Source organism: Tamandua tetradactyla, chromosome 12 (genome assembly GCF_023851605.1).
Source record: "Tamandua tetradactyla isolate mTamTet1 chromosome 12, mTamTet1.pri, whole genome shotgun sequence".
NCBI lineage: Eukaryota > Metazoa > Chordata > Mammalia > Pilosa > Myrmecophagidae > Tamandua > Tamandua tetradactyla.
Window position 1 is genome coordinate 70532934 of NC_135338.1, and position 24500 is coordinate 70557433.

Here is a 24500-nt window from a genome sequence, read left to right on the forward strand (position 1 = left end):
AAATCAGTGTAGGTAGTTTGTGTGTTTTTAGGAATTTGTCCATTTCATCTAAGTTGCCTATTTTTTTGGTTTATGTTGTTCATGGTATCCTCTTAAGATTTTAAAATTTTCTTTAGGATCTATGCTAATGACTGCTTCATTTCTGATTTTGTTTATTTGCATCCTTTCTTTTTTTTCCTTTTGTCAGCCTAGTTCAGGGTCCATTGATTTTATTGATTTTCTCAAAGAACTAACTTTTGGTTTTGTTGATTCTTTCTATTGTATCTTTTTATTTGTTTGTCTTGTTTTTTTGTTCTCCAATTCATTTATTTCCTCTTTAGTCTTCGCGGTTTATCTTTTTCTGTTTGCTTAGGGGTTAGTTTGATGTTCTTTCTCTAGTTCCTCCAGTGAGTAGTGAAGTCCTCGATTTTTGCTCATTCTTCTTTTTAAATGCAGGCTTTTAGGGCAATGAATTTCCCTCTCAGCACTGCCATTGCTGCATCTCATAAGTTCTGATACATTCCCATTTTATTTTGTTTCCAGGTATTTACCAATTTCCCTAGAAATTTCTTCTTTGACCCACTGATAATGTTTAAGAGTGTATTGTTTAATCTCCATCTATTTGTGTAAGTTCTGGTTCTTTGGTGATTATTAATTTCCAGCTTCAGTCCATTGTGGTCAGAGAAAGTGCCATGGATAATATCAATCTTATTAAATTTATAAAGACCTGTTTTGTGTCCCATCACATGATCTAGCCTAGAGAACATTTCATGAGCACTAGAGAAGAATGTATATCTTGGTGTTTTGGGGTATAATGATCTAGGTCTAATTCATTGATCCGTTGTTTAAGTTCTCTATTTCCTTGTTGATCCTCTGGTTGTTCTGTCTATAGAGCAGAGTGGTGTGTGTCTCCTACTCTTATTTTTGAAACGTCTATAGCTCTCTTCAGTTTTGCCAATGTTTGCCCAATGTACTTTGGAGCTCCTTGACTGGGAGCATAAACATTTATGATTATTATTTCTTTTTGGTGAGTTGTCCCTTTTCAGTAAGTAGTATGTAATGTCTGTTGTCTCTTATGACATTTACATTTAAAATCTGTTTTATCTGATATTAGTACAGCTATTCCTGCTTTCTTTTGGTTATAGCTTGCATAGAACATCTTTTTCCATCCTTTAACTTTCAGTCTATTTGTATTATTGGGTCTAAGATGAGTCTCTTTTAAGCAGCGTATAGATGGATCATATTTTAAAATCCATTCTGCTGATCTGTATCTTTTAATTATTGAGTTTAATTCATTAACATTGAAAGTTATTACTGTAAAAGCAGTTCTTAAATCTACCATCTTTTCTTTTAAGTTTTATTTGTCAAATCAATATATTCTTTTCCCTCTCTTTTTATCCTTTAATTTGCCCTTACTTATACTCTTCAATTCTGTGCCCTCCTCCAGACTTTCCTCTCCTGTCTTTTTTCTTCAGCTGACAGAGCTCCCTTTAGTATTTCTTGTAGGACAGGTCTCTTTTTGACAGATTCTCTCATCCTTTGTTTATCTGAGAGGATTTTAATGTCTCTCAATTTTGAAGGGCATCTTGACTGGATAAAGAATTCTCGGCTGGTAGTCTTTCTCATTCAGGATCTTAAATATATCATACCACTGCCCTCTTGCCTCTGTGGTTCTTTTTGAGTTGTCCAAACTGAGTCTTATGTGGTTTCCCTTATATGTAGTGAATTGCTTTTCTCATGCTACTTTCAAGACTTTCTGCTTCTCTTCAACATTTGACAGTCTCATTAGTATGTTATCTTGGAGTTGGCCTATTTAGAGTTATTCTTTTTGTGATTCATCGAGCTTCTTTAATTGCATATTTTTATCTTTTATAAACAATGAGAGGTTTTCCTCCATTATTTCTTCAACTGAACTTCCTAGCCCTTTACTCTTCTCTTCTCCTTCTGGGACACTGATGATTCTTACATTTGTGCCCTTCATGTTGCCTATCATTTCCCTGAAAATCTAGTTCCATTTTTTCCATCTTTCTTACCATTTGTTCTTTCATGCACTTGAATTTGATTGTCCTGTCTTCTGGCTTGCTTATTCTTTCTTCTGCCTCTTCAAATCTGCTGTTATGTGTTTCTAGTATATTTTAAACTTGGTCTACTGTATCTTTTCATCTCTGTGAGGTGTGTTATTTTTCTATTTATTCTTTCTGATTCTTCTTTATGCTCTTCTAGTGCCTTCTTGATATCATTTATGTCGTTATGAACATACTTGATTAGTTCTTCCATATTCCGTGTCCCCACTGGTGTTTTAATTTGGTCATTTGGCTGGGCCATATCTGTCTGAATCTTTACATGCTTTATGATTTTCTAATGTATTCATGGCATTAGATATCTTGAGCTTATTTTATAAATTATTTTCCTTCACTCATCTAAGGCTTTGTATTTGGTTGAGTTTTTTGTTTATGTTTTTTTTTGTTCTGGACAAACCCTTTTGGACTTGGTTTGTCAATAATTCTCCTACTTGAAGGTCTGTTAAAAGGTAGAAGACAGGCAGTTTGCCAGACTGTTCTTTATGCTTTTTTCCAGCAGATGACTCTCTTGAGACACCTCTTCCCCTCAGGTTTGTCACTCCTGGACAGCCGGCTTCACAGGGTGGAGACCAGATGTAAATTCCCATCAGGGTCCCTGGTCTCTGTGCACCCTGAGATCCGCTAGCACTGAGGCTGGGGAGGAGCAGTGTGCAGCTCAGCAGAGACTCTGCTTATGGGCCTGATGGTTCTGATGGCCCTCAGACTCCCACTTGATACGATGTTGGGCTGTGGGGCTTTGTATTCTGCTGTCTCTGCCCATACCCAGCCCAGAAATGCCTAGTGGCTGGTCCTGGCATACACTGGGGTGGTTGATCCCGGCATGTGGTTGGGCATGCTTCCTGGTAGCCCTTTTTTTAATGCTGAAATAGTATTTTAACCATTTTATTTAGTAACATTTTATTTTAAAAAGATGTTAATTTTGCTAAGTGAAATGATCACATACTTAAATACTAGGTTATAGAATGGTATTCAAATCAGTTGATATTAATTTGAATGTAAAATATCCTGTATCTTTATATTCTTTTCTCTGGTGCCATAATCTGACTGAGATTTAATTTGTTCAGTTTCTGTCCCTGGTGGTATTTAGCATTCAGAGAAGCTACTTTTCTCCTTCATTATCAGGGTTAGCTATTAGATAAAATTAGGTTATATGATGGGACAGAGGAGAAGGAGTATACATATGGGAGAAACAAGCATAGATGTGAAACAAGTGCGGCCATCATCCCCTTCAAGTCGCACATAGGTCTGTGGCAAACCCAGTCTACTTCTGGATTGTGTTGCAATACGTGGAATATAATTATCTGGGAAAAAATTGCATGGAAAAGATAGTGTGCTTCTCAAAGTTATGTACAGTGCCAGTTCATTCCATGAATTTTGTGAAAAATCCAGAAAGTTAGTTGTGAAATGTGTGAAAAAACCCTACGTACTCAAGAGGCTCAAGCAGAAATGATCCAGTTGAGTTACCTGGCTACATAACAGGTTGCAAGCCTACTACCACATATTTTCACTGAAACATCAGTGGTTTAGACTCTGATGAATAAATATTATCTTTGTATTTACTGGAATAAAAAAATTCCCCTGGTTCACTGGACTTGTGTATAGCTGGATGTTCTTTCAAAAATATATAGTGAAGCTGTGACAGGGTTAACTGCTAGCATTTAACCATGCTCATGTGGTCAAACACTTCTCTATTACTTCTTTGGGATCCTGGAATAATTCTATAGGGCACTTCTATCCATGTTTTCATTGTCAGACCTCAGCTCCTTGGAAGATATGAGAGCATTTTCCCTTGAAAAGTGATAATTCTGTAATGCATTTTCTGTACAAATGTACAATCTGGATTTATCATTTACCAGCCTGATCTCAAATATTAATATCACTTTCCTTTTCAAATATTTGTATATATTTCCTTCAGTGGCTTACTAAAGAAACTTAAAAAGAAGAATGTGGTGATTATCAGTATTGTTCCTAATATGTCTTTTTGGGTACCCTATTTTGAATTATAGAATTAGTTCAGCATCACCCAACACCTCCTTTGAGCCCAGAACTGCCTGGTAGTTGCCGAAAAGAATTCAAAGAGAATAAGGAGCCTTCTCCAAAGGCAAAGCGCAAGCGAAATGTGAAGATAAGCAATGTGGCTTTGGAGTCTATGCATTGGCAAAATGACTCTATCCAAATTATAGCAAGTGCCAGTGACTTGAAAAGCATGGATGAGTTTCTTCTGAAGAAGGTAAACTTTGCTTACTGAGTTCATCCTTCTCAGCATCTTTGTATGTGGAATGTTTGCATATATCAGGATTTGCCCTTTAGATATCAAGGCTACATGCTTCGATAAATTAGATGGTGTGTTATTTACGAGAAAAGTGCAAATAAAATAAGAGTATCCATTGGTCAGACTAAGAACATATGATTTAAGATTTTAGGCCTTAGTTATCGACTTCCATTTTACTATAACTGCCCCTTTGTATCCCTTATGTGAAGGCAAGGCTTGTCACTGTACACTTGGGTTGTCTTTCTGGTAAACCATAAAATAGAATCATAGAATATTGTGTGAGAAGGGACCTAGAAATCATCTGGTAGTAATAAAAGTTTGGCCATCTAGTCATACTTTGTCCTGACACATAATAGCCAGTGGGCTTACATTTTCAGGACAATCATTAAAGAGGCAATATATGTTCACTCTTGTATTCCCCTCTCTTCAATTAATTAATTGTTTACCAAAAGTTTTTTCTGTGGTCACAGATCAATGACCTGGATAATGAAGACAGCAAGAAAGATACACTTGTGGATGTTGTGTTTAAAAAAGCCCTGAAAGAATTTCGGCAGAATATCTTCAGCTTTTATTCATCAGCCTTGGCAGTAAGTTTAACTCTATTAGGGTATATTCCATAGTTCAATATATGAAAAAATTGGCAGTGCTGAGAAAATAGTATAGAGGCCATGTTCAACTAGAGATTTCTCAAATTCCTTCTGTTTTTTAGGAATAGGTAGAGCAAAGTAAACTAACTGACCTCAGATTGCTTCCTTGAATTTTCTTGATTACTTTTTTTCATGTTAAGATACCAAGTACAGATAATCTGGGTATATATACTTCTGTTTCACCCGCTGGCTCTCTACCATTTTGACATCTCATAATCCTTTTACCTCTGTTCAAAGCTATAGTTTCTAATTCTCATACATGGAAGTTACTGTATGTTTTCTTTAAGGAGTTGGGACAATTCATATTCACTGATTTCTATATATCCATTTATATCACTTTCATATTTACTTTATGGTTTCATACTTTTTAATTTGGGTTACTAAACTACATGATAATTAATGTTTTTCCTTATATAGAATTATTATTAGTATCTGAATTATAGTCTGTAAAATATTTATGTTTAATTGGTATTTCTTTGTTCAGTTCATTAGGAAAAGAGAAATCAAGAAAACCTTCGATATCTCTACTATTTTCTTTCTCACATTTTTTTGCCTTTTAAAAATAGAAACAGTCTGAGAAAGGAAAAAGGACTATAATATAAAGGGTAATCCACTTGTAGTAAGTGACCAGGATTGGAGAGGGACAAGATTGGCCAAACTTTTCTAATTCAGCCCATCTACTTATCATTCTCTTCTCTTTCTCTGCTTCTTAGCTGTATTTCCTGCCTAGGGACTCAAGGTTGTAGGATGCCCCAGTATACTTTGAATCAATAGGACAAGTCAACATTATGAAACAAAGCTTAAGAGTGGTATTTATTTATTTATTTATTTATTTATCTATCTATCTATCTATCTATCTATTTATTTATTTTGCATGGGCAGGCACCGGGAATCAAGCCCGGGTCTCCAACATGGCTGGCAAGAACTCTGCCTGCTGAGCCACCTTGGCCCTCCCAAGTGTGGTTTTTAATTCTTGATCAAAAAGTTTAAGCTGGAGGCGAGAAGACAGTGGGATGATATATTTAAGTTACTAAAAGAAAAAAACTGCCAACCAAGAATTCTATATCCAGCAACATTGTCCTTCAAAAATGAGGGGGAAATTAAAACATTTTCAGAAAAAAACCACTGAGAGAATTTGTGACCAAGAGACCAGCTCTACAAGAAATACCAAAGGGAGCACTAGAAACAGATAGGAAAAGACAGGAGAGAGAAGAGTGGAGAAGAGTGTAGAAATGAAGACTATCAGTAAAGGTAAAAAGAAGAAAAATTAGATATGATATATAAAATCCAAAGGCAAAATGGTAGAAGAAAGTACTGCCCATACAGTAATAACACTAAATGTTAACAGATTAAACTCCCCAATGAAAAGACACAGACTCTCAGAATGGATTAAAAAGCAGGACCTGCCTATATGCTGTCTACAGGAAATGCATCTTAGACCCAAGGGTAAACATACGTTGAAAGTCAAAGGTTGGGAAAAGATATTTCATGCAAATAACAATCAGAAAAGAGTAGGAGTAGCCATGCTAATATCCAACAAATCAGACTTCAAATGTAAAACAGTTAAAAGAGCTCATTAGAAAGTATATCAGAATCCTAACCTTTATTATAAACACTACCCAATGTAAGTTGAGTCATTCTTTTGTATTTAAAGATTATTTTTTCATCAGAGCTTACATTTCTTCTCTTATTGGTTATTAGGTGGATGATGGGAAAAGCATACGCTATAAAGACCTCTACGCATTATTTGAACAGATTCTTGAAAAGACCATGAGGCTTGAGCAGCGTGATTGGAGTGAGTCTCCAGTCAGAGTTTGGGTTAACACTTTTAAAGTGTTTTTAGATGAATATATGAATGAATTCAAGACTTCAGATTGCCTAGCCACAAAGGTAAATGTGATATATTTTGATTTGTAAAAGGATTCAATTATGGATTCTTTAAAGAATCTTTTTGCCACACTTGGTATTTGAGAAAAATATTACAGTGAGCATATAACTTAGCCCTAATTTTTAGATCCTCCAAACTCCATTCTCTATCTCTTGTGCATTTATCAGACCATATTATTTAAACTCTCTTCAATGAATACATTCTTCACTGAATACATTCTTCACTGAATTAAAATACGTTGTAGAGATGAGTACATGAATTTACTTTTGAAAAACAGTGGTTAAAGTTGTGCTTCATCATGTCATCTGATAGTCTTTGTATAAGAATTCACATATTGTATTTCCCCTTGAATTAGATTTTAGGAAAATGTGCCTTTTTGCAGATCTGTATAACATTGAGTGCTTATTATGCCTCAAGAATTATACTAGGTGTTTTTAGTTGTATTTAGTTCTTGTTTCAGCCCTATGAAATAATATTATGAAAGCCATATTACAGAAGAAAGAGCAGGCTTAGACAAAATTATCAGTTGTGTTTCCAATTATATTGCTAAAATAATTCGGTATTTGTAACCATCTGAAATACCGTCAATTCCCTAATCTGATTAGTTCCATTTTATTTTTAGTTATTTAGTTTATATGTGTTTAGATTTGCAAGCCATTTTAAATAATTTTTTAAGTCGTGTTTTAAATAAATCCTGAAAGTTTTTCTGTTTTGTATCTAAGTTAAAGGTGTTTAGAAGAAGATGCTTAGTAGATTTAAACTGCATTTGAGAAAAATATTACAGTGAACTATAATTTTAAAAGATTAGGTTTGGATTGTTCTATGTCATATGCAAAGTCTATTATGTCATATGTGAAAGTGCTCTTCCATTTCCCAAATGATACCTTTTTTAAATTTAGCTCAGGGAGAAAGAGCTTTCTAGGGCCAAAATGGGGAAAGTGCAAATTTTAAAAATAAAAAATCATTTAAATTAATGAATAAAATAAAATAATCATTTCAATTAATATAACATGCTTCTGGACAGAGCTGAGGTTTAAGAAAAGCATAATCTGTAAGTGTTCTCTATTCTGTAGCATTTATTAGCACTACATTTTATCAGACTTAAAATTTTCTCACATTTGCCTTTTTAGCACTACAAAATTCCTCTTGAAGAATAAGAAGCTACTTACTCTACTACTTTTTGAGTAAAATCTCAGCATTTTCCAAGAAGTAAGAAAGTATATTAGTCTTTATTATATCATATTTTCTGTTTTTCTCCCCTATCACCTGTCAGGTGCCAAAAATGGAAAGAAAGAAAAGGAGGAAAAAAGAAACTGATTTGGTAAGTTATAATCTCTTCTGTTATTAAAAAGTAATTTTCTATTAGTCATCTGAAGTATATCATACAGTGTCTCTGTGGATATGTTTAAGGAACTGGTAAGTCTATCAGGTACCTAGGGAGTAATTATTTTTGTGTTTACAAAAGTTTAGAATACTAATGTGTCTTGAATTCCTTGAGTTGACTTGTTTTAAGTGGTGGCTTCCTAAAATGGCAGGAAACTGAAAATAATTACTCATGAAAGTTGCAAATGTGATCTCTTTTCAGAACTGGATAGGGGCTTTTAAAGAATTTTCTCTCCCTAACAAAGGAAATGGAAGCTAAGTAGAATTTTTTAAATATGTCTACTTCTGATTCCAAAGAACATTTCCCAAGGTATTTGAGCAAATTCTACCAATGTTTAAGTTTTCATCAGTTTTATTGTTTATATCTCTGTTGCATGTTTTATGTAGTTACAAGGATGCATTAAACCCTAGAGGAGCTCATAATCTGCTTGTGGAGACAGGCATTTAAGAATTATTTCTGTAAAATGTGGTAAATATTACAATAGAAATAGTACAAAGTGCTGTTGAAATATGGAAGAGAGAATGAAGGAATGCTTCACAGAAAAAATATATCTTTGCTGGTTCTTAAAAAGTAGTAGTTTATAAATATATAGTTAGCATCTAGGCAGTGGGAAAGAGTAGGTCCAAAGCACGTAAGTGAAAAACTGGCATATTGAGCCAGTATCTTTGATTGGCTCAAGCGTTGAGTGTCTGTATATGTGTGTGGGGGTGGAGGGGTGGGGTGGGAGAGGAGCAGGGGTAAGGTTGGAAAAGTAGGTAGGGAATTTGTCAAGACTTTTTACCTTCAGAATATTACCTATATGTGGCCATTTCACACTATGTTCACTGCTGTCACAGTTGTGCAGTATACCATGTATAGTCTCATAATCAATTTGTTTTCTTATACTCTTCTCCCCTTACAATTCTCTGCACAGTAGCCATTACAACCTTTTGAAAATAAAAATCAGGTCTCTCCTCCACTGAGAACCTTCTAGTGATTTCCCTTCTGACTTGAAATAAAACCTAATGCTTTTACCATGCCTGCAAGGCTTGCTTGAGTTGACTTACTGTCCAAACTTATTTCCTCCCGTTTTTCCCCTCATTCCCTCTGCTTCAGCTACATTTGCTGCCACCACTTCTTCTTCTGTCTCTTCCATTTCCCCCCCTCTGCTTATTTCCCCTATAAATATTAAGCATGAGGGCCTACAAAACCTGGCTCTACCCCTACCAATGGCACATTCTAGTAGGAATTTTACTGTCTAACCTACAAATAATTCTATATTATAAATCATCCACTCTTACTGAAGCACAATTTTGAGACTTTTAGATCATTGCTTATAACTTTTCCACTATCTTTGCTAGAAGCATGATTTGAGTCTGTTTTGTAGATTATCGGCTTGTTAAAAAGGTTCTTCTTTTCACAGGTCCAATATCCTAAAAATAGTTTTGTTTTTGTTTTTAACCCTTTAGCCTCTCTTGATTTGGTTCTTCAAAGTAGACTTTTCCAATTGAGAAATTTTAGACAACTTAATGTCTGAGTCCTTAATTTCCTCATCTATGAAATGGAAATAATGCCACCACCACTTAATATTTTAGTGAAGATTAAATGAGATTGTGGACAAAAAGAATGGTGGGAAAGGTAGAAGACCTGTTATTAACAGCTACTGTTTAGCACTTTGTATGCTTTAAGCTTTATAAGAGTAGCCTTTTCAAGTCAATAAGGCAAATAACACCCTAATAAAAATGAGCAAAGAAAATCAATAAGCAGTTTGTTCTTTCAACAACTGTTTTTTATTTCAAGGACTGTGATTAAGTGCTGTTCACAGAAAGAAATGTCAAGAAATACACAAACAATGCCCTGATATATCCCAGACTAATCTGGGCAGAAGATAAAAAATATTTGCAAAGTCCCCTTGAGGAAAATGTGAAAATAATAAACATCCCTACCTGGGGAAGGCCTGATACTCTCACAAGCATTCAGGACTACCAATTTAATAGGCCAAGCCCTCAATCTTGGGGTTTGCCTGTATGAAATTTATTCCTGCTAAGGGTAAGCTAAGATTACTTATAATTATACCTAAGAGTCCTACCCAGAGAACCTCTCCTGTTGCTCAGATAGAGCCTCTCTCTCTCTCTCTAAGCCAACTCTGCAGGTGAACTCAGCGTCCACCCCACTGTGGGTTATAAATCTGGGGAATGTGGGACCTGAGTCCTGGGATGAGCCTGGCCTTTGCATCATGAGATTGTGAAATCCTTCTTGACCAAAAGGAGAAAGAGAAATAAAACAGTTTCAGTGGCTGAGAGATTTCAAATATAGTCAAGAAGTCATTCTGGAGGTTATTCTTATTGAATATATAAATATCCCTTTTCAGTTTTTGGTGTATTGGAGTAGCTGGAGGGAAATGCCTGAAACCACTGCTGGAATCCAGTAGCTTGATTCTTGAAGAGGAGTATATGACTATATAGCTTTTATAGTGTGACCGTGTGTTTGTGAAAACCTTGTGACTGACACTCCTTTCATCCAGTGTATGAACAGATGAGAAAGGAAATAAAGACAATCAATAAAAGGGGACTAAGGGGTATAGGAAATTTGGGGTTTTCTTTTTTACTTTAGTTTTTAATTTTATAATTTTTATTGTTTTCGAGTAATAAAAATGTTCAAAAATTGATTATGATGATGAATGCGCATATGATGACACTGAATCATTGAATTTATACGTTGGATGATGATGATATAGTATGTGAAGTTTTAATAAAATTGCATTTAAAAAAGAATCTTCGTTCTCGTTAGCAGTCAAATTAAAATGAAACAACATATATGAAACACTTCAACCAACATTAGCAGTATTTACGTTCTTTTCTAGTGCATATGAATCATTCTCCAGGATTAGCCATAATGTTAGGTCACAAAATAATCTCAATTAACTCAAAACAATGTAAAAAAAAAAAAAAACCATACCATGTGTCTTATCTGACCACAGTGGAGTGAAGCTAGAAATCAACAACAGAGGGAGAAATGGAAAATTCGCAAACAGATGGAAATGAAACAACAGTCTCTCAAATAAACAATGGGTCAAAGAAGAAATCACAAGGGAAATTAAGACATATTTAGAGGCAAATAAAAATGAAAGTACAATATACCAAAAAATAAAATGCAGAAAGGCAGTAGTGAGAGGGAAATTTAGAGCTCTAAATGCTTACTTTAGAAAAGAAGAAAGATCTCAACTCAGAGACCTAACCTCAAAACTGTAGGACCTAGGATAATAAGCGCAAACTAAACCCAAAGCAAGCAGAGGTAAGGAAAAAATAAAGATTAAAACATATGATATAGAGCATAAAAAACAGAATCAACAAAATCAAAAGTTGGTTCTTTGAAAAGGTCACTAAAATTGGCGAAACTTTAGCTAGATTGTCAAAAAAAGAGAGAAGACACAAATATATTGAAGGAGAAATGGAAGGGGGAGCAGTACCACTGACCCCATGAGAATAATAAGGACCACAAGAAGATATTATGAACAACTGTTCATCAACAAATTAAATAGCCTGGATGAAATACACAAATTCCTAGAAACTACCTACACTTAATTAAACAAGAAATAGATCTCAGCAAACCAATATCTACTAAAGAGATTGAATCAGTCATCAAAAACTTCCCAACAAATTAAGGCCTAGGACCAGATTGTTTCTCAGGGAAATTTTACCAACATTCCAAGAAGAATTAACAGCAATCCTGTTCAGACTCTTCCAAAAAAATGAAGAGGAGGAATACTACCTAGCTCACTCTATGAGGCTAATATCAATCTCATATTAAAATCAGATAAAGATACCCCAAGAAAAGAAAATTGCGGAACAATATCCCTTATGAATATAGGTGCAGAAATTCTCACTAAAATACTAACAGTCTGAATCCAACAGCATATTAAAAGAAATATACACCATGATCAAGTGGGATATATCCCAGGAATCAAGGGTGATTCAATATAAGAAAATCAATTAATGCATTCTGTTAATGTAGAATGAAGAATTAACAGAATGAAGGAAAAAACAACATATGACCTTATCTGTGGATGCAATAAAGGCATCTGACAAAACCCAGTAGCCTTCTTGAGCATAAAGGCATTTGACAAAATTCAGCACCCCTTCTTGATAAAACACTTTTATAACTAGGAATTGACGGAAACTTCCTCAACATGATAAAGACCATATAAGAAGAATACCCACTTTATTAATTAGGGTTCTCTAGAGAAACAGAATCAACAGGGAACACTCGCAAAAAAAGTATCTCACATGACCGTGGGAACGCAGAGTCCAAAATCCACTAGGCAGGCTGTGGAGCCGATGATTCTGATGGAGGGTCTGGATGAACTCCACAGGAGAGGCTTGCCAGCTGAAGCAGGAAGAGAGCCTGTCTCTTCTGAATCCTCCTTAAAAGGCTTCCAGTGATTAGATTAAGCATCACTCATTGCAGAAGACACGCCCCTTGGCTGATTACAAATGGAATCAGCTGTGGATGCAGCTGACATGGTCATGATTAAATTCTATGAAATGTCCTCATTGCAACAGACAGGCCAGCACTTGCCCAACAAGACAAGCAGGTACCACCACTTGGCCAAGTTGACGCATGAACCTGACCATGACACCCACTAACATCATATTCGATGGTGAAGGATTGAAAGCTTTCCCTCTGAAACTGGAACAAGAAGAGAATGTCCAGTGTCATGACTGTTGTTCAGCATTGCACTGGAAATCCTAAGTAGAGCAATTAGGTAAGAGAAAGAAATAAAAGGTATCCAAATTGGAAAGGAAGAAGTGAAGTTTTCCCTATTTGCTGATGATGTGATCTTCATGGTGGTTTGGAGGTAGGTGCCCCAGAAAAATATGTTCTTAAATGTAATTCATTCCTGTATGTGTGAACCCACTGTAAGTAGGATTTATTGATGAGGTTACTTCTTTTAAGGTTTGGCCCAACTCAGTCAGGATGGGTCTTAATCCTATTACTGGAGTTCTGTATAAGCAGAATGTGATTTATACAGATAAGGAGAAAACTGCAGAGGGAAAAGCCAGAATCTGAAAGTCACTGGGAAGCTGCTTTGTGCATTGCTTTCGTCCAAGGATAACCATCAGCTAGCCCCGAATAACCAGTCTTATGGAAAAAAGCATTGCCTTGATAAGGGCTTGATTTGATATCTCCTAGCCTCAAAACCATGAACTAACACATTTCCACTGTTTAAGCCAACCCATTGCATTGTATTTTCTTTGACAGACAGAAAACTAAAACAATCCTATGGAGAGAAAATCCTGGAAAATCCATGTAAAGCCACTAAAACTAATAAACAAATTCAGCATATTGTGTGATACAAGATTGTATTAGTCAGGGTTCTCTAAGGAAACAGAACTAACAGATGATATCTATAAATTTGAAATTTTATAGAAGCGTCTCATGCAACTGTGGGGATGCATGATTCCAAATTCCATATGACAGGCCACAAGTTGGCAACTCCAGTGAAGGTCTTCAGTGAATTCTCCAGAAGATCTGATGAAGTGGAGAGAGTGTCTCTCCTGACTTCTCATTTAAAGCCTTTAACTAATTGGATTAAATGGCTCTCATTGCTGAAGACACTATCCTTAGTTGATTGTAGATGTAATCATTCATAGATACCATCAACTTACTGATGATTTAAGTCCATGAAATGTCCTCACAATGACAGCTAGGCCAGTGCTTGCTTGACCAGACAACTGGGCAACATTTCCTGGCCAAGTTGACACAAAAACTTAACTGTCGCACAAGATCAACACCCCAAAATCAGTAATATTTGTATATGTTAGTAGTGAACAATATGAGGAAGAAATCAAGGGAAAGAATCCACTTAAAATAACAACTAAAAGAATCCAGTATCTAGAAATAAATCTGACCCTGGATATGAAGGATTTGTACGCAGAAAACTACAAAATATTATTAAAAGAATTCAAAGACCTAACTAGATAGACGGGCATTCCATACTCTTGTATTGGGAGACTAAAATTGTTAAGATTTAAGTTCTACAATTATAAGACACAAAGGATACTATGTATTAATAAGAGGAACAGTTCAACCAAAAGACATAAAAATTATAAATATTTTTACCCAAAGCCAGAGTACTCCACTGACAAACACTGACAATACTAAGTAGAGAAATAGACACCTGTACCATAAGAGTTGAAGGCTTCAGTTCCCTGCTCTCATCAATGGATAGAACACCTAGATGGAGGATCAATAAGGAAACAGAGATTTTGAAAATATAGTAAATGAACTAGATTTAACAGATATTTACAGAATATTACACCCCACAACAGCAGGACACACATTTTTCTCATGTGCTCATGGATCATTCTCAAGGATAGACCATATGTTGGGTCACAAAGCAAGTTTCAATGAATTTTAAAAGATTGGAATTATACAAAACACTATCTTGTATCATAATGGACTGAAGTTGCAAATCAATAACAGAGGGCCAGAAAATTCACAAATATATGGAGACTAAACAACACAGTCTTAACCAGTGAGTCAAGAAAAAAATTAGAAGAAAAAGCAGTGAATATTTCAAGACAAATGAAAACACAGCATATCAAAATTTATGGGGTGCATTAAAGGTAGTGCTGAGAGGAAAATGTATTGCCTTAAATGCGTATATTAAAAGAGAAGAAAGAGCAAAAATGGAGAAATTAACTGTTCACTTGGAAGAACTAAAGAGTCCCAAAGCAAAGTAAAGGAAACAAATTATGAAGATCAGAATAGAAATAAATGATATTGAGAACATGAAAACAAAACCACAAGTTGGTTCTTTGAGAAAATCAATAGGATTGGTGGACCCCTAGCTAGACTGACAGAAAAAGGAGAGAAAGGATGCAAATAAGTAAAATTAAAAATGTAAGAGGGGATATAACCACTGAAATAAAGGAAGTAATGAGAGGATGCTATGAGCAACTATATGTGAATAAACTAGACAACATAGATGAAATGGACAACTTCCTAGAGAGGCGTGAACAACCAACATTGACTTGAGAAGAAATATACGACCTCAACAGACCAATCACAAGAGATTGAATCAGTCATCAGGAAGCTCCCAGAGAAGAAAAGTCCAGGGCCAGATGACTTCACATGTGAATTCTACCAAGCATTCAAGAAAGAATTAGTACCAATCCTGCTCAAACTCTTCAAAAAAAAATTGAAGAGGAGGGGAAGCTACCTAACTCATTCTATGAAGCCAACTGCACCCTAATACCAAAGCCACACAAAGATACTACAAGAAAAGAAAATTATAGATCAGTCTCTTTAGTGAATGTACATGCAGAAATCCTCAACAAAATACCTGCAAATCAAATCCAACTGCACATTAAAAGAATTATACATCACGACCAGATGAGATTTATTCCAGGTATGCAAGCCTGGTTCAATGTAAGAAAATCAATTAATGTAGTACACCATATCAGTAAGTCAAAACGGAAAAACAACGTAATCATCTCAATTGATGCACAAAAGTCATTTGACAAAATTCAGCATCCTTTCTTGATGAAACACTTCAAAGGATAGGAATAGAAGGGAACATCCTTGTGTTAGTTAGATTCAGTTGTCAGCTTGGCCATGTGAGTGTACCTAGTCTTGTTACTGCGGACATGAACCAACGGTACGTGAACCTCGTCTGTTGCTAATTACATCTGCAGTCGGCTAGGAGGCATGTCTGCTGCAATGAGTGACGTTTGACTTAATTGGCTGGTGCTTCAATGAGAGATCGCAATGTAGCCCAGCTAAGCAGCTCGGCATTCCTCATCTCAGCACTTGCAGCTCAGCCCCAGCCTTTGGAGATGGAGAAAGAAGTCACCCCAGGGAAAGTTGTTGGAACCCAGGGGCCTGGAGAGAAGACCAGCAAAGACCATCCTGTGCCTTCCACATAAGAAAGAGCCTCAGTGGAAAGTTAGCTACCTTTCCTCTGAAGAACTAACAAAGTAAATCCCCTTTTTTTAAAAGCCAATCTGTCTCTGGTGTGTTGCATTCTGGCAGCTAGTAAACTAGAACAGTTCTCAACATGATAAAGGGAATATATGAAAAATCCACAGCTAACATCATCCTCAATGGGGAAAGACTGAAAGCTGTCCCTCAAAGATCAGGTGCAAGACAAGGATGCCCAGTGTCACCACTGTTATTCAGCATTGTGCTGAAAGTTCTAGCCAGAATAACTAGACACAAAAGAGAAATAAAAGCCATCCAAATAGGAAAGGAAGAAGTAAAACTCTCACTGTTTGCAGGTGACACACTATATGTTGAAAATCCCGAAAAGTTTACAGCAAAGCTACTAGAGCTAATAAATGAGTATAGCAAAGTGGCAGGGTACAAGATCAATACTCATAAATTGGTAGTGTTTCTTCTACTAATAATTAGCAATCTGAGGAGGAAACCAAGAAAAAAATTCCATTTGTGATAACAACCAAGAGAATCGAATATTTAGGAATAAATTTCAGGATACAAAAGACCTATACACAGAAAACTAGAAGGCATTGCTAAAAGAAATCATGGAAGATGTAAAAAAAAAAAAAAAAAAAAAAATGGGAGGGCGTACTATGTTCATGGATTCTAAGACTAAATGTAGTTAAGATGTCAGTTCTATCTAAATTGATTGATAGATTCAATGCAATACCAATTAAAGTCCCAAAAGCTTACTTTACAGAAATAGAAAAACCCATAACCAAATTTATTTGGAAGGGCAGGGTGCCCTGAGTTTCAAATATCTTTGAAAAATAATGAAGTGGGGGTCTCATACTACCTGACTGGAAAGCATATTATGAAGCTATAGTGGTCAAAACAGCATGGTACTGGGATAAAGACAGAAATTCTGACCAATGGAATCAAACTGAGTGTTCACAAATAGACCCTCTGTCTCATCTCTGGACAACTGATCTGCAATAAGGCACTCAAGCCATACCACTTAGGGCAGACCAGCCTCTTCAATAAATAGTGTTTAGAGGACTGGATATCCCTATGCAAAAGAATGAGAAAGGATCTATATCTCACACCTTATACAAAAATAAACTCAAAACCTGTCAAACTCCTAAATATTAGCGTTAAGACCATAGAGTTAAGACCATAAAACTATTCAAAGAAAATGTAGGGAAATATCTTACAAATCTTGTAATAGGAGGTGGTTTCCTAGATCTTACACCCAAAGGACAAGCATTGAAAAAAGAAATAGATAAATGGGATCTCCTCAAAATTAAACACTTTTATGCATCAAAGAACTTTGTCAGAAAAGTAAAAAGGCAACCTATGCAATGGGACACTGTATTTGGAAACCACAGCTCTAACTCTGAGTACCAGGTGTCACATAAATATCCAAAGTTTCTGGGAATGACCAGGTTATATATATAAATTCAGTATCTCAGAATTTAGAAATAACAGGTACAGCTTCTGAATATATGCGACCATTCTAAGAACTTACAATCTAAGACCCATTATAATAGGCCCCAACCTGATAATCCATGTTTTCAACTTCAGTTCACCAAGTTTTTATTTTATAGTTAGTCCATATGATCGAGGCATGATAATATTTGCCTTTTTGTTCCTGACATTTCATTCAACATACAGTCCTTAAGGTTCATGCACCTAGTTGCATGCCTCACAACTTAATTCCTTCTTGCAGCTGCTCAGTAGTCCATTGTATGTATATACCATAGTTCCTCCTTCCATCCCTCAGGCTATCTCCAACCACCTCCATCCATTGTGAATCACAAACACTGCCGCCATAAACATCAGTGTGCAGATGTCCATTAACACTGCCACCATAAACACCTGTGTGCAAATGTCCATTCTCCTCCCTATACTTTATTCCTCCAGGTGTATACTGAGCACCTGGAGGATTATATGGCAATTCCATCCCCTAGCCTACTTTGGAACCACCACACTGCCATTCAAGGGGCTGCACCCCTGTTTCCCTACCAACAGTGAATAGATACATCTCATTCTCTACATTTATTGTAGTTTTAATTTGTATTTCCCTAATGATTAATAACATTGAGCCTCTTTTCATTGGCTTATTGGTCATGTGCATTTCTTCTTTGATGAGCTGTCTATTAAAATATTTTGCCTGTTTTAGTTGAGTTGCCTTATTGACTATAACAGTTCATTATATTTTCTGAATACAAGTTCTTTATCAGATACATGATTTGTAAATATTTTCTCCCAGTCTGTGGAGAAAATCTTTTTATTTTCTTAGTGGTACCATGGAAGATAAATTTTTAAATTTCAATGAACATCAAGAAAAAATGAATTTTAATGTCACTGAGCATGAAGAGTTTGGTTAGAAGTCATATGGTTTCAGATTTCACATGGCAATTAACCTTTAAGTTACCCTCTGTAGAGTTTTAATGTATTTATCATTATCTTAAATGACTGTTAAAATTTTCATTTTCAATTTTATATCTATATGAAGCTGTATTTTCTTCATAAACTTCAAGCGAAACTGCATACTGCAACAGATTAAATGCAGAAGCAGATATAAGAATCAAGCTGTCTTAATAAAAAGCATTAACCATAAGATTTATAAAAATGTATGTCAGTGTTAGGCATGGAGTCTTTAAGGATTCCACCAGGACAATAAGTCAAAGCTTAACAGATTTATTGAGGGGAAAATGCAGGGAGAAAGCAGGTGGGAGTCAGTGAAACCTGCCAGCAAAAAGAAAGGAAATGTCTCCAGCTCTCATTCTGAGAGCTTGCAGTTTAAAGGAAAAAACGCGCCAGGAGGGGAGAGTTATCAGGCAGGGACAGGTCTTGTCTGCATGGCTATTTATCGTCTTCTTGTGGGTGTGGTGCCTTCTGATGGGTGTGGTGCTGGCATGCCTGGGGATCTTGGTTCTGCAAAAGAAGCTGAGAGGCTGCCTGGCTGAAAAAGTCCTTTTTATATATGAAGTACTTTTTCTGAGACCTGACATTTCTGCCTTTTCCTTTTAATAAAAATTGAATGAAGCTGGGCTTGGGTCTGGGTCAATGCCTTAGCCCTGCTCAAAGCAATTTTTGGAGGGAGTAGGGACGTTGAGTTCTTTCTTTAGCTACTTCCTGCTATCAAAAGGACATAGTTGAGGGTGGGGGAATTGCTTCGAGCTGAGTAGAGGCATTATTAATTAGGTTTTTGGGCATCTTCTGTTGAAACAGGTTGATAGTGATGTTTTTGTTGCTATAGGAGTAGATTTTCAAATTTCTGTTATAACAGAAGTATGTTCTCAGAGGTTTGTTGGCTGGTCACGGCTGTTATTGACCTATGAACAAATCTGGACAGACATTGTAAGAGGCAAGGGGCTAGGAACAAAATTAACAGGATGATAATTAAGGGTCCATTGAGGGGGAGCAGAATAGCTTGTAAAGGAATGGAGGATAATGAAAAAAATTTGAGGGAAAGTTTTCTAACTAAGATAAATTTGCATTTGCTAAGTTATACTTACATAAGAATAACCTCCAGAATAACCTCTCAACTCGATTTGAAATCTCTTAGCCATTGAAACTCTAGTTTCTTTCCCCCTTTTGGTCAGTTCATTCATGATATTAGGGCCAGTCTCATCTAGAGCCAGTTATGTTCCATGATGTCAGGACTAGTTATATCCTGCAATGCTAGGGCCTGTTATGTCCAGTGCCAGGCTTCTCCTCCTGGAACTTATTTCCCATGTTTGGGGGAAGTTCGGAGTTTGGCTTAGAGAGAGACCACATTTGAGCCATAGCAGAGATTTTTTGGAGATGGCTCTTAGGCACTAATTCTAAGTGGGTTGGAGTTTATTATTACAGAAATAAGTTTTGTAAGGGCAGGCCTCAAAACTGGGGCTTTGGTGTTCTAGTTTGCTAGCTGCTAGAATGCAATATACCAGAAAAGGAATGGCTTTTAACAAGGGGAATTTAATGAGTTGCTAGTTTACAGATCTAAGGCCGAGAAAATGTCCCAATTAAAACAAGTCTATAGAAATGTCCAATCAAAGGCATCCGGAGAAAGATACCTTGGTTCAAGAAGGCCGATGAAGTTCAGGGTCTCTCTCTCAAGTGAGACGGCACATGGTGAACACAGTCAGGGCTTCTCTCTCGGCTGGAAGGGCGCATGGCAAATACAGCATCATCTGCTAGCTTTCTCTCCTGGCTTCCTATTTCGTGAAGCTCCCCGGGAGGCGTTTTCCTTCTTCATCTCCAAAGGTCGCTGGCTGGTGGACTCTCTGCTTCATGGTGCTGCAGCATTCTCTGCTCTCTCTGAGTCTCTCATTCTCCAAAATGGTTCCTCTTTTATAGGACTTCAGAAACTAATCAAGACCCACTCAGATGGGTGGAGACATGTCATCCCCTAATCCAGTTTAACAACCGTTCTTAACTAAATCTCATCAACCAGGGAGATGATCCCATCACAGTCCCAAATACACAGCATTGAATAGAGACTATTCTACCTTTAAGAAATGGGATCCATATTAAAACATGGCTTTTCTTAGGGGGCATACTTCCCTTCAAACCAGCACACTTGGCTTGTTAAATTGGGAGACCCTCTTTCTTAAGAAAAATGTTAAGCTTGCCCACCTGGAGAATTCCTAATAGTTCAGACACTTTCTCATTTTCTGCCCTACATATTCTGAAATGCAGAATATAAAGCACTAACTTGTACAATTCCAGGTTTCATATTAAATAAAGCTGAATTAGGTTGTTTAAATCACTAGACAGATAGTGCAAATTTCGGACAAAATAAACATTTTTCTTTTATCTCACACAAAAGTTAAAGCTTTAAAATATGGACAATATTACTTTTTACCTTATGTATTGATTTACCTTGGTTTTGACCAGATCAGTTTCATTGCATCTTTCATTGGAATTTGATCTTTTTTAGTTTTTTAACTGTTGCTGTGTGGGCCCATGCTAATTTTTAGAGCTCGAGAATCAAATCTGAGTTTTAGGTGTCACACAGACACAAAGTTTCAGAGAACTACTTGGCTATACAAAGAGTAAAAGCACCTCAGAATTTAATGATAATAACTAATGCTTACAATCTGAGCTTTAATTTTTATAAGCATTTTAAAATGCAGCTTCTTTCAGAAATAAAAACATTAGACAGTTGTGTTTTTTGTTGTTGTTGTTTTTTGGCATGGGCAGGCACCAGAAATGGAACCCAGATCTCTGTCATGGCAGGCAAAAACCCTGCCTGCTGAGCCACCATGGCCCACCCTAGACAGTTGTTTTATATTAAAAAACCATAGCAGAGGTTTTGTTCTGTTATACTTTTACACATATACCAGAGTTATGTTATTTAACAGATGTAATATATGTGCTTGTTCAACCTTTATTTTAAAGTTGAGCACACATACTTTTAGAGAAGTATTAGAGCAAAGCAGTGCAACTGACAATTTGGCTGTTTCAATGATCTATAGCCTTTTTAGGATAACTAAAACCATGACTAACACCACCATACCATCACTTAGTATCATATAGATTAGTATCAGAATATAACATTGACAGTGAGAATATTGTCAAATTTTTAGGAATTTATATAGTCTCCAAGTATATAAATATTTTACTTATTCAAATTTAACTAGCAACAAGGTAGAAAATCCCTTTTAACCATTGTAGTATTTCCCAAACATTTTTTATGCAATAGGTTAAGTTATTTTAGCACCTTACTTATACAAGTTAAAAGAACAAATTATTTGTAACAGTTTTTCCCTAACAGTGTGAAGACTTGTCTTCTGAAATAAAGGCTAATGCCAACATAAACATTAGCAAGGATATTATTTTGATGTCCACGTTATTTTAACAGGGAGAAAACTAAACTTTAGTTTTGTATGAATACTCAGCTTAACACAAAAGCTTTTTTTTTGAAATATATGATAAACAGGACTATTAAATTTTCTTCAGCACTATGACAGACAATTCACTTTTATAAACTCCTTTATAACTCTCTATATTCATTCAGAACTTATAATCAGCAATGATTATAATAAACAAAATTCACCTCCTCCAACTCTCTACTGCTTTCTTTATCCATTCAAGGCTTGTAATCCACAATGACTATAACAAACAAAATCCATTTCTTTAAACTCTCTATCACTTTTTGTATCCATTCCATCTATAGTTTTTATTTATCCAGACTGCATATAATCAAAAATAAATTTGACAATATATTCGAAAAGCTTTTGAACTCGCATACTTCCTTCCAATAACAGTATTCATGATCCACAAAATAATGAAAGAAGGAAGAAATGTATGTTTGGGTTTAGAGCACATCCAGGCATATATATACTTTACACTTAAAACACCTTAATGGTTATTTTATAGAATATCTAAAATCTCTCAGCTCAATTCAGCATTATTACCTTTAGAGGTCAGGAAAGTCCCAAGTTTGAAATATAATCAGCTTTTTGATATTTAAGGGATTTATATTCAGGAAAAAGCCTCATTTTTTCTCAACAATATTCCCATCTGCCAACAATATTCCCAACTGCTAAACAGTGCCAGGAATGTGTTATTTCACAAAATTAACTTACGGTTTTTAAAAACCAGTTCAGAGTTCTCTTTGTTTAAGTGCTACTTTCTTATTTAAAGGTCTTACATGTGTCATCTCTATGAGGATGTCTTAGGTCATTCTTTATCTCACTGCTTTTTGAATTCTTCTAGCATTTTTATTCCTTCATTGTGACTATTTTACACTATGCCCTGATACAAGTATATTTTAGCTAGAATATAAACTCTTTTAAGCCAAGAATTAGGTTTTCCTAATCCTTCCAATTAAGCTGTCCAGACAGCTTAATTACAGTTCAGGGCTTCCAGGTACTCTCCCTGGTCCATTCCCAAATCCTAAAAAGCAAAAGGAACATTTATATAATGATTCAATAATTACAGTCATCCTTTAAATCCTGATTTCTCTGTTACAATTCCTGAGATTTAAAGAAAACAAAGTTTGAGAGTTGCTTCTTTTTACCGTTCAACACAGTGACTTGATGTTACATTGTAGAGGTTTAATGTTTTTTGTTTTGCATGGGCAGTCACCAGGAATCCAACCCAGGTCTCTGGCATGGCAGGCAAGAATTCTGCCTGCTGAGCCACTGTGGCCCACCCGGTTTTATGTTTTTGTTGCATTGCTTTCTTTTTTTCATATAGATAGGTCTTGTTTCCCCAACTACATGATTAGCTTTTTGAGAGCAGGGGTCATCCAGTATAGTTTCATTTTATTTCTCAGGATTTCATAATTCTCCTGGATTAAGGGCCTAATGAAGGAAGACTTAATGAGGGAACGAAGGATTTCTCATTGGTTAACAATGTTAGGGCAGCATTTACTGTATGGGCTTTAATCTAAAGAGCTAAATTTTTTTATTCAGGTGGAAGAGCACAATGGTCATATCTTTAAGGCCACACAATATAGTATCCCTACATACTGCGAATACTGTTCTTCTTTGATATGGATAATGGACCGAGCCTCTGTTTGCAAATGTGAGTATGAGAGTTCTTTGGGGATTTTTTGTTTGTTTGTTTTTTACACTTGACATTTCTGTTTTTCTGAGTTTTCTTAATTTTTTTAAAGCAGTTTTATTGAGATGAATTCACATAACATGCAGTCCATCTAAAGGATACGATCACTGTCTTCTGGTATATTCACAGAGTTGTGTATTTATCACCACAATCAATTCTAGAACATTCTCCCCACTCCAAAAAGAAAAAAGCCATATCCCCCCTCAGCAGTCACATCTCAGTCCCTCTATGCCTCTCTAGCCCTGCATAACCTTTTATCTTCTTCAGCATAAAGGACAAATTTCAACTGCTTTATTATTTAACCTCATTCTCACTATATTCTTGTTCTCACACTCTTTGTAACCAAACCAGATTTTTTGGCATTCTTTGGTTATTCAGAACCTTTGGCAGCTCACTCTATCCAAAATGCTCTTCTCACAGATTTTGGCATAACTCACTACCTCAGTTAATTCATATCATCTCCTTAGAGAGTGCTTTCCTTACTCCCTTACATAAAATATCACCCTTTCCCCAAATTCTCCTTTCCCTTACTCAACTTTCATAGTATTTACAGCACTTACCACTGCTGGATAAGTATTCATTTGTTTTCCTATTTATACATCTATCCCTCTAGAATGTAAGGTCTGTAAGGTCAATGAGCTTGTCTCTTCTGATCTCCAGTTCCTAGAACAATTCTAGAATATAGTAATTTTTAATAAACTGTTTTTTGGAAAGATAGACCTATGGATGGATTGACAAATGGCCAGAGAAATACTTTGATCAT

At 35.9% G+C, this 24500-nt stretch overlaps 1 protein-coding gene across 1 annotated transcript in view; it reads left to right on the forward strand.

Moving 5' to 3' along the window:
* MYO9A (myosin IXA) overlaps nucleotides 1–24500 on the forward strand; it is a 401408-nt gene that overhangs the window by 330278 nt on the left and 46630 nt on the right. Inside the window, exons 29-33 of the mRNA XM_077123892.1 lie at nucleotides 4067–4290; nucleotides 4803–4919; nucleotides 6681–6869; nucleotides 8141–8188; nucleotides 23587–23698. Coding sequence (XP_076980007.1) covers nucleotides 4067–4290; nucleotides 4803–4919; nucleotides 6681–6869; nucleotides 8141–8188; nucleotides 23587–23698 — 690 coding nt within the window. The remainder of the gene's footprint in view (nucleotides 1–4066; nucleotides 4291–4802; nucleotides 4920–6680; nucleotides 6870–8140; nucleotides 8189–23586; nucleotides 23699–24500) is intronic.